Here is an 11752-nt window from a genome sequence, read left to right as displayed (position 1 = left end):
ATACGATTAGTTTGGAACGGATAATGAGACATCGTTAGGGACAAGTGATCCTCATCCATCCGATATGATATGTAATACACCCTTCACTTTGGACAATGATCACTTGTCCCATACTTTTCCCGTCTCCCTGTCCTGGACCAATCAAACATTACAAAATAATATTAAAATATTAATTTCTATTTTTATAATTTTTATTTTTAAATAAATGAAACTTTGTGATTAACTAGGTACACCAAATGAGACATGAATGAAGACATGTGATCTCCATCACTCTCTAGATGTCGGATGTGAACCCCACTACTCTTATGGTAAATAAAGATCCTCTCAATTAATAAACAGACAAATGTTTATTTCTCATTTTTTTAATAACACAAGTATAATTTTATTATAATTAAAATGATGAATGTGTGATTAAAAATAGTATTCTTATTTAACATTAAACTAACTAGGCAAAAGATAGTAATAATTGAAAGTAGAGACACAACTTTTTAATGAAAATCAGGGGATGAAGAACGTTGATAAAAGTGACTCCATATTTTGATTGCGTGAAACAATAGAGCTACTACATGTACGTATAATATACACTACTTCTAAAATGCCATCATTAAAAACAATATAGTTTATTATATACATCACCCTCCCATATATATATATATATCAACAAAAACCTTCAGTATTGTAATTGTGTGTGTGCTATCTCATTCTTGTGGCTCAAGAAACACATAGACTAAGGTTTAAGAGCTAGAAGAAAGAAAAGAAGATGAATGGTTTTAGAGAAAAATGGTTTGAAAAAGTGAAACCATTTATAGCAGTGGTGTTCTTGCAATTTGGGTATGCTGGAATGGATGTTATATCAAAAGCTGCACTCAACAAAGGAATGAGCAATTATGTACTTGTTGTGTATAGACATGTTGTTGCCTTCATTGTTATAACCCCTTTTGCAATTATTCTAGACAAGTATATATATCTATATATCTCTCTTCTTCCCTTCATCCTCTATCTATCAATATTTACTTAGAGTTTGTTTGAGATTGAATTTCGGAGGGGAAGAAAATGGAATGAAATACTTGTAAATCATCTCACAAGTGTATTTCATGACTCTCAAACATTCTTTTTCCCTTCATTCCCCTCCTCCAAAATCCAATTATCAAACTAACGCTTAAAGTCCTCTCATTTATTGTTAATAATAATTCTAATTGTTTTTAGAATGTAATATCTATACATTGACAGTGTAAAGATTTATATACAGTCGGTGCATCATCCACCATTTATTTGTATTACTTTTATTTCAGAGGCAATAATGATAAAATATGAATGATTGATGATGTAAAAAGTTTTTGCCATTGAAGATGAACTTGAATTAATGTTTGATTGTTTTAACAGGAAAGTAAGAGTGAAGATGACATGTTCAATCTTCATGAAGATAGTGGCACTCAGCTTGCTAGAGTAATAATTCTCCTATCATTTTTTGCATATTAAATAGTGTTATCCTTAAAATATCACTCATTTACTTCAAAATTAAATGCTAATAATGTAGAAGTTAGATATAATTTATTCTCCTATCATATCATTAAGTTAATTAGACTGCATTAGATATCATGAAAGACAATTTAATAAAATGTTAGATAAGAATAAAAGCATTAATGCAATTAATTATCTAACTTTTTAAATATGTATTATACCTTTTTCTTATATTTAAATTCGGATGGAATATTTCTTTACAATATTTTCCTAAAATACTTCTTTAACAAAACTCTTCCTTACAACAAAATTGGAAAATACTTATAGAACTAATTTTAATGACAGGCCAGTAATTGACCAGAATTTATATTTTTTGGGAATGAAATACACAACAGCAACATTTGCAGCAGCCATGTCCAATATGCTCCCTGCTATTACTTTCATCATGGCTTGCATTCTTAGGTAACATTTTCACCCTTTTCCATAAAAATAATACTTCAATTATTATTAGGTAACAAGGCTAAAAGAAATTAAAATACAACATTTAATAGACATTCTTTAAGCATAATAATGTTTATGTATGTTTTTATGTATGAAAGTTAGTTTGAGTTTTGACTTTAGTTCTTATAATTTTTTATTTATTTTTGGTTTTCATATATTCAAATAATTTGGTTTTAATCTCAAATAATGCATTATAATTTTTCAGTGCAAGTTATGAAGGCTATAGGTTTATTAAGATTCATTCATGGTATGTGTTTATGAACAAGAATCATTTTCATTAACGGAGAGACAATTACATGATTTTATATATATTTCTAATGGCAAAAATGTTATTATATTGTATATAAAAGGATAAAAATGTCTACCCTATTATTGTTTCTTTTGTTTTTTGTAGTACTTGTTTCTCCATTGATTGAAAGATACTTTGTGTTTATGACATTTCCCTGTTTTTGTGTGATATTTTCAGAGTGGTGCATGATTACATTACTTTATATTAAGAATGTAATTAATATAACTTTTGTAATGAACCATGATACTTCTTCTAATAAATTGTGATTATAAAAAAGAATTTCAGAAAAAACAAATTAGTACTATTTCCCAAAAAGAAAAATTGAAAGTAGTTTTATCTCTTCCATATTTTTCATGTACAAGGAAAAAATTAAACCTCAAACGTAACGAAAAGCATATTTTTATCTTAACTTTTTCAACATTTCTCTCTTATCTCTTCCTTCTTTTGCTCTTGTTTCTATTAAGTTGTATTCTGTACTCAAATATACAAATTGGTAAAGCATATCACATGAAAGTGGTAATCTGTTATTAGTTTTGTTGTGTAAACCAGTTTTAGGATCCAATAATGATACTTTTCGATATTTCATCGATACACACCCATAACATCGATTATGTTTTTGAAAAATAAATAATTTATAAGTTCAATACTTTTTGGATACTCTCCGATACTCTTAAAATGTTTTTCTAATACCTCATAGATACTTAAAATATCATCCAATAACATTTTAAAAGAGAGAAAAACACAACACGATTAATATAGTAGAAGAGAGAAACATAATATGCAATATGCCGAGTGGACTTGTAGCAAGAGAAATAAAACAAAATACATGTATCGTATTACATAGAGAATTAATAAGAAATGCATGTGTATAATATTGATTATCAATAAAACAAATAAAAAGAGATTGGTCATCTTATGATAATATGAATTTCATTTTATATTTAGTGATGTTTACAAAATATGTTCTTTGGAAATTTATAACAATAATTATATGTTTATTATGTTTTATGAATTTTATTTACTTATTTTGTTTTACATGTATACCTCAAACATATCATATTCTACATTTTCTAGAAAATACATATCGACGTGTTGGATATGTATCGTATCTGATACTTATATTGATATCGGTGTTTCATAGATCTTAACCACTCAAATAATTTTTTTTATCTACATTCATTATTCTCATATTTCATTTCTCACACTATCCAATCTAGATCATATTATATATTCCTTTTTTAAGTTTTGAATAATTTATTTATCTCCTGAAATTTTTTTATTTCCTCATTGTACAGGATTGAGAAGATAAACATAAAAAGTATACACAGTCAAGCCAAGATGGTTGGGACTATAGTCACTGTTGCAGGTGCTATGGTGATGACATTGTTAAAGGGTCCAATCCTTCAATTTTTAGGGACACATGGAAACAATAACCATAACCATCAAAATGGTGGGGCAAATAATCTTCAACATGTAATAAAGGGTTCAATAATGATCACAATTGGATGCTTTTGTTGGGCTGGTTTCATGGTTCTCCAAGTGAGTCATTACAATCATTATAATCATCGTAACTGTTTTTACACTCTCGACACATCATTTATCATTCGTATGTAAACTACTATCGACTATCAAACAAAAGTAATACAAATCAATAGTGTACGATGTGCTGTGAATGTAAGAAACTTCACACCGACAATATAGTTTTTTTCCGTATCTTAATTTTATGTGGGGACTAATATAACTTAATTTCTTTCTTTTTTAAGTCTATTACCCTTGAAGCCTACCCTTCTGAGCTATCTCTTACAGCATGGATATGCTTATTGGGAACAGTTGAAGGTGGAATAGTGGCCCTAGTTATGGAGAGGGGTAACCCTTCTATTTGGTCTCTCACATGGGATACAAGACTTCTTGCTGCTATGTATAGTGTAAGTTCTTTATGTTTATGGATATCATGTTAAAGAATGTCCTAAGGGTATTTGTTAAGAAATCTAAACATATAAATTGTCAATTAGAAAGTGTAATGTTTCAATTTTCAAAGTATTCATAATTCATATATCAACTGCAACATAAGGAATCTACCCACTAGTGAGAAATGAGAACAATAAACCCATCATTTTTTATTTAAACAATCAAGTCATTAAGATTGGAATGTAAATATATGTAACATTTTTTAAATGATCATGTAGTTACTTTCAAGATTATATATATATGCACACACACTTTGAATAATAAGGTAGATAGCTTTGCAAATAAATTATCTATGTTGTGGAAATGAATTCATATGATAAGTTTATTTTTCTCTCTATATATAAATTGATAAAATATTAGCATGTGCCATGCAGGGTGTAGTTTGTTCAGGACTGGCTTATTACATTCAAGGAGTAGTGATGAGAACAAGAGGCCCAGTTTTTGTTACAGCTTTCAGTCCTCTTTGCATGGTTATTGTTGCTATCTTGGGCTCCTTCATTTTGGCTGAGCAAATGTTCCTTGGAAGGTAAATATCAAAATCGTAATTCGACAAGTTGTGTCACTGCATGTGCCATCAATTGTGATTGATCAGTAAAATAATTTTTTTTTAATTTTTTAGCTTAAATATCTTTTTTCAATCAATGTCAGACTACTGTACATGTAGTGACACAACAGATGTGTTTCCGAAAATCACATACCCAAAGAACTTTATTAAAAACAATATTAAATGAAAGTTAAACTAAAGAAATCTGATATATTTGACAGGGTTATTGGTGCCATTATCATTATTTTTGGGCTGTACCTAGTGGTGTGGGGTAAGAGCAAAGATTACAACTCACCAAGACCAATTAGCATAGAGCTTAGTCCAATTAATGAAGAGCATATATTACCAACAAAACAAGTTGTAGAAGAGGGCAATGTAATAAAGGAGCATTTTGATATCATAGTTAGAGATGAACAAGTATGATGAAACACTAGAATTTCAATCTAAGTTTCAAGTTTTCAAAAATGCTTTGGATATTCCAAAATCAATGCACATTCCAAAAGGTTATGTGGCAATAGCAATTGTTTAAGTTCCTAGTTATGTTAAGGTAAGAAAAATACATACAATTGAAGATGGTATAACTTCTATAATACATTATATTCCAAGTTTCAACCAACACTCTTAGCACATAATCTATTTTATATGATTAGGAGCAGGGCAGTTATATTAATTAAACATCTAAAGTGATATTGAAGAATGAAATCACTCATGCACTCTTACTATGTATAATTTAAAATTTACAAATGTTAGTGATGAGCATTTTCCTTCCCTCAAAAATTTGTAAGGAAAATTATATTAACAGGAGAACAAAGGTTTCCCTCCCAATACAAAAAGAAGAACAATTATTGATCTTTTTAGAAGCTAGATGAATACAAGTTTTTGGATTATTACACCAATTTGTAAAAGTTAAAGAAATTGGTAGTACAAATGAAGAAAACCAAGTCCAAGATCTAGTTTGAATCAAGCCCGAGATCTAGTTTGAATCAGGTCCGAGATCTAGTTTAAATCAAGTCCACTAAATGAATATAACTCACTTCTTTCTCCTTAAACATGACTTCAATTCTCGTAATTCATAATGACCACACCACACCAAACCACAACATTCTTCACAACTTTAAACCTGTAACAGTATCAAACGAGTCACAAAGATTAAACACCTCTATAATTGTTCGCAGAGCTTGAAAATGAATTTGTAACGAAGGGTAGAAGCTTTTCCACATGCTCATGGCAAACTCGCAAGATAAGAATAAATGCTCAATAGATTCAACATGATTATTGCACATGACACAACTCATACCAACAGTCATAATTATCACATTCCTTTTATGCAATTCATCTTTTTTCAGCAATCTTCCTCTTAAGTTTCCAAATAAAACAACAATCCTTTGAAGACACACAATAAATCCAACACTTTTTTTGGACACTACCTTAAAAACCATTGATTTGATTCAACCGCATGTATGTAGATTTAACCACATATCTACCTAAAGCGTCCAAGCCCCATATCCATTGATCCAAAGTGTCGTTCTTATCAGAATAATTTTGAATTAAGTCATACAAGTTTCTGACCAAAGCCTCCTCTCTATATCCTTCTCCAACAAATCTCCCTTCCATTGATTTGTAATCTAGTTACATTTCTCCTAATTACAAGAGTTGTGGTCTTTAACTAGGTGAAGATAAATAAAAAATCTGTCATCAAATTTCTTTTTTACATTTTCTAGAATCCTTCATGTGAAAAATTTCTTCTCCACACTCCTCCACCCCAATGTATAAATCCATAGCTTCAAAATGATTATCCATATCTATGATACTTTGTACCCTTCAAGTACCAAGATCTGTTCTTCTACTTGTACTTTAGAAGCAAAAGTTGATGAAAATGGAGTAGGTGTAAGATACTTGCTTCTCAAGTCTAGTTGAAGTGAGAATAGTGAGTACACAGGCCTGTGGTCTGAGAACTTGGACTCTCCTCTAACATACCACATTTGCTTTAGACCTTCCCCTTTCCATAGAATCCTATCACACCTGTTTTGTACCACAAACAACCAAATTTAAATCAGTTATATTTGTTGGACCAGACTGCGATCGGGAACCTCCAATTACTCGGGAGTTCCATTGTTATTGGGGAATGAGAGTATAGGAAGAGTGGAGGGCCACAAATGAGACATTAAGGCTGTATTTGGGAGTTATGAGAGAAAGAGAATGAGAGAGATCAAAAGGTTAGAAAGAGGAGGAAAATAAGGAAAAAAGAGAGAAATTCTCTCCCTTCTTGTTTGGGAGTGTAAAATTTAGATGAAAGAGAGCTAATGATAATGTAAGAATATATTTTTATTTTTCCTTTAAAAATGTATTTAACAATGAGTAATGAACAATAATGTATAATTATATAATATTACTAAAAATATTTAGCTATTTTGACATTTTATCTCCAAAAAATCTAAATTGGAGGAACTTTAAAAATAGACACATGGAGGGTCATTCCCTCTCATTCATCCAACTCCAATTCCCAAACAAGAGGAAGACTTTCCAAAGTCATTCCTTCATTTCTCCTCCAAAACCTCATTCCCAAACAAAACCTAAATCTTGGACCAAAACCTTAAGGCATTAGTTCCATAGTTTTTTCCATTTATAAACTCTTTCACTCCTCGCCTTATATCTAATGTGGTACTTTAAACTTGAATAAAACCAACAATACTATTTGAATAATAAAACATCATTTGTACAACAATAACTTTAAATAGCAATCTTTGACGTGTCAAAAAGACTAAAAAGTATAAATTTCTGTTTTAACAACATTAAGGGTTGTAATAAAAAAGAACATAACATAACATCATCTTAAGTCATGTTACATATTATTCTGTTCTCACAACAACTACCTTAATCAATAGAAAGAGTTGAATAAAAATATGAAGAAACATGCTCATAATTAATGTGAACACAAGATTAAAGCATGATAATTGTCTGTTTGCTAATGTGACATCAATTAAATTTATAGAAAAACAAATGTTTGATGAAGATAGACTACTTGCATTGGGTTACTTATTTCTATTAATTTTTATAAAATAAAATGCTTAAAACCTACCAACTTGGATTATAATAACATTAAGCATCTTTAGTGGCAACATTTTCACATGAAAATTGTTTCTCATGGTTGACTAATTCATCATTAAACATCATAATATACTATGCATCAAAAGTAAGCTCTTTTCTAAGGTACCCATCACTAGTTTTTCTTAACAACTGCAAATGGATCTAAAATAAGTGCCTCAACCAAATGAACATACTTAATATTTTGGTTTGGATTCAACTGGGTACATCTGTCCACAAATTGAGTTATTGAATGTACCATCATCTATGATTGATCAGAAAAATAATTAATTATTAATTTTTTAATTTAAAAATATTTTTCAACCAATTATAAGCCGATGATACATACAATAGCACAACTTGTAAGATAACAGATGTACACCTGATTTGATTTAACTAGGGGAAGGCTCATCTGATCATATAAACATACAGCAAATAGAGCATATAATAAATAATAATATGTAATTAAGGTTTCATTGTAGATAACAAAATGTCTAGTTAAACCAATACGTTGGTTTGGTGGTGTAAGATCCTATTGGATCCCCAAGATCGAAGGTTCGATTCTTAGGAACGACAGTCATTAAGAAGAGAAGTCACGAACCCCGAAATAAATTAGTTTCTTACCCAAAAAGGTGATAGAATACTCTTACTAGTACCAAAAAGATATATATAGTTTAACTTAACATGGAATTATCAAATCTTACCATGCAGGAGTTCTCTTTTTTTCCTTGGATTTGGAAGTTTGGGCAACATAGTTATCAGAATTGGCCAAATATTTGTATGTCGGCGCAAAGTATATCCTTCCTTCATTCCAACCTTTGAATACTCTACCAGCTCTTTGCTCTATCCTTAGCTGCAAAATTAGAATCAACACAAGATTTTGATAAGAACAAAAATAGTATCTTTATTGTTACACAATTCATATGAGATCCATTAAATCACATGGGTCATGAATTTCATATACAATAATAAAAAATGTGTAGAAATGAAGTGATAAGATACACATGAACTATTAAAGATGAATAATTGGCAGGCACTATTGGAAATGGATCAGGTAATTAAATTTACCATCACATATATATATATATATATATATATATATATATATATATATATATATATATATATATATATATATATATATATATATATATATATATATGTGATGGTAAATTTAATTACCTGATCCATTTCCAATAGTGCCTGCCAATTATTCATCTTTAATAGTTCATGTGTATCTTTATAACCAGGAACAAGTCGATAATTCAAGTCCCCAAGCCAAATAACATTACTACACATACCAAAATAATTATAATTAAAAAATGAACTTTGAAGCATGTGTAAATAGTATTAGATTATTGGATTTGTATAGTAATAATGAAGAGAAAAGGACCTACTCATGTTCAAGTATTGTTTGAGGATGATAATGAGATTTAAATGGGTGAGGAAATTTAGTTTTCTTCAAGATTTTGGAAACGTCCAAGTTTCTTCGAATCTCATCACCATTTTTCTCTCCAGAGGCTAAGTGAGTGCAAACAAAGCAGAATGTGGTGTGGGACAATCTCATGCTAATTGATATTGAACCCTATTTGTTTAAAAGCAAAAAAAAAAATGAAATAAAATGTAAGTATTTAGATAGTAAAAGTAGTTAAAAACTACAAGATTAGAATTGAAAGTTACAAAACTATAGTATGATACTTGTGTAGTTATCTACTTAGCAAATTGAATTCAGGTTATTTTGCAAAATTAGTGTTCAACAATCTGAAATATGTTAGATAAATTAATAGCATATGTAATATTGTACGAGGTTGATGATGAATATTGTCATTTGTTGAAAATTTTAAGTGAAAATATGATAAAAGTATTTATTGGCGGCTTTGAAGTAGTTTTTAAAAAAAAAACTAGCTTTAAAAAAGTTACATCTTTTTTTCTTGTAACAAATTATTTTACAAAGATTGAAAGAGACAAATATGTAAGTACAACAAAGATATACATTCTCATATTATATCTCAAATAGATAAAAACATTAATAACAATAAAAATTTAATTTTTTTAATTGAGATAGTATATACTAACGATATAAAAAATGATAATAATGGGAGAAACTAACCTTATTTCCAAGATAACCCATGATGCCTCTGCCAACACATGACACATTAATGTTGCTAACATATGTGTAAAGATCAATGTGTATCCACACGCACAAGAATATACCAACCATTTGCTTCCTTTCAACTACTACCCAATAATCTCTCTCATTATGTGTCGCTCTCTTATTATGGTTGTTGTTCAATGCTTCACTAATAAGGCCCACCCATTTTGATATTGGGCCAATGTCCTCTGGCCCAATAACGTTCCCTGTATTTAGAGGAACAATTTCTTGCAACCTATTAAAAGCGCAGTCAAATATAATGATGATTAGTTCTTTCCTCAAAAAGGTAAATGGATACTCTTGATAGTATAGAGAAAAAATATAAAGATGATTATTCTTTTGATGATATCAAGGGTAAAATAGACATTTGAGCAAGCTCTGCATGATAAATCGAAGAAATAAGGAAAAAGAAACATACCCGATAACATAAATATGAGGTTGTGAAGGAGACTTCAACCAATCCCTTAAATTCAAACTATCATTTGGTGACTTCCCTCCAACATTCCATGTCCCAACAAACATCCTACACAAGAGTTTATTCCACACACCACACATTCAAATCCTATATCACATTTCCCATATCCATATTCTTTAACTAAAAATGAATAAACATGACTTTAAAACTTTATGTTAGCCACATATTATTTCAATAATATGATTTTGAAATATATACCTAAGGTCCAGAGCATCAGTGACAGGAACGTGTGTTTCTTCATTCCTAAGTTCTGAGCCTCTCATTCCATGTGATGAATCCATCAACAACCCCTCTTTGAAAAGAAAACCCGAAATCAATTATTTCACCAATCATAAAGAAAAATGGCAACTATTAAATATAAAGAAAATGAATATTGATTACTTTTTAATCACAAGTTTTTTTACACATAAATCTTAAATCAGATTATCCACTCATTATTATTTCGGTGGAAAAACAAGCCTTTAATAATAAACTAATGAGTTTAATATTTTTATACTATCAATGTAAAGATTTATACATATTTAGTAAATCATTCATAACTCATTTATATTATTTTTTGAATAGTCAATAACAAATAAATATAAATGATAACATATAAATCTCATATACTTTCAGTATATATTTTTCGCCCCGAACTAAATAGTATATTCACCTCTTACAAGCTTGTTAGCACTACTCTTTCTATTAAGCCATTTCCTCACAGCTAATTTTAGCCACCATGACTTCAACTACAAAATTAAAACAAAAAAATAGAAAAAATTAATTAATTATATTTCACACCTCTTAAGAAAAAATTGTAAATTTCCATTACAAGTTTATTGTGGAATGAGTGCATACCTTGGGTACCTTCTTTGACTCACTTCTCATATTTCATCCACCTTAGAATCATTCAAAACTGAATCACAAATCAGATAACAATGAAACTATAAGAACAATTGAATTGGGTTTTAATAGCAAAATGAAGATTCTCTGAATCTAGAAGGCTATTTATAAAATATATAACAAATTGAGAGATTTTGTATTCGTTTAAAAAAGTCATACATGGAAATAAATTAAATTAAAGGTGATCCATATATTTATTTTCACTTGTACGAATAATTCTTTCTGTTATTCATTAAATTAAAAACTGTTGAGAGGTTTTTCAACTGTTAATATTAAAAACAAAATTGCACGGGGAAATGGAGACAGATTATTTTTTTTCTGATTCCTCTAAGAGAAAAAAATGCGAAATATAAATGTACACAATCTTATATCATAGGCAAAAGCAAAATAAGATTA

At 29.3% G+C, this 11752-nt stretch overlaps 2 protein-coding genes across 2 annotated transcripts; one reads left to right on the top strand and one right to left on the bottom strand.

Annotated features, from left to right (window-relative positions):
- On the top strand, nucleotides 661-5278 carry LOC109348415 (WAT1-related protein At2g37460-like). The gene is made up of 7 exons (XM_019588846.1): nucleotides 661-957; nucleotides 1384-1446; nucleotides 1807-1923; nucleotides 3547-3790; nucleotides 4015-4176; nucleotides 4594-4745; nucleotides 4985-5278. The coding sequence occupies exons 1-7, from the start codon at nucleotides 761-763 to the stop codon at nucleotides 5184-5186; spliced, it is 1137 nt and encodes a 378-aa protein (XP_019444391.1). The 5' UTR covers nucleotides 661-760; the 3' UTR covers nucleotides 5187-5278.
- On the bottom strand, nucleotides 6227-11341 carry LOC109347122 (type I inositol polyphosphate 5-phosphatase 8-like). The gene is made up of 9 exons (XM_019586847.1): nucleotides 11312-11341; nucleotides 11127-11202; nucleotides 10673-10766; nucleotides 10418-10522; nucleotides 9958-10234; nucleotides 9245-9432; nucleotides 9030-9138; nucleotides 8552-8700; nucleotides 6227-6785 (listed from the first exon to the last, which is right to left on the bottom strand). Exons 1-9 carry the CDS (start codon nucleotides 11339-11341, stop codon nucleotides 6566-6568), a joined length of 1248 nt encoding a protein of 415 aa, XP_019442392.1. The 3' UTR covers nucleotides 6227-6565.

This window comes from Lupinus angustifolius, chromosome LG05 (assembly GCF_001865875.1).
Source record: "Lupinus angustifolius cultivar Tanjil chromosome LG05, LupAngTanjil_v1.0, whole genome shotgun sequence".
NCBI classification, from domain to species: Eukaryota; Viridiplantae; Streptophyta; class Magnoliopsida; order Fabales; family Fabaceae; genus Lupinus; species Lupinus angustifolius.
Note: the sequence above shows the minus strand (reverse complement) of the source record. Positions and strands in the feature narration are given on the sequence as shown.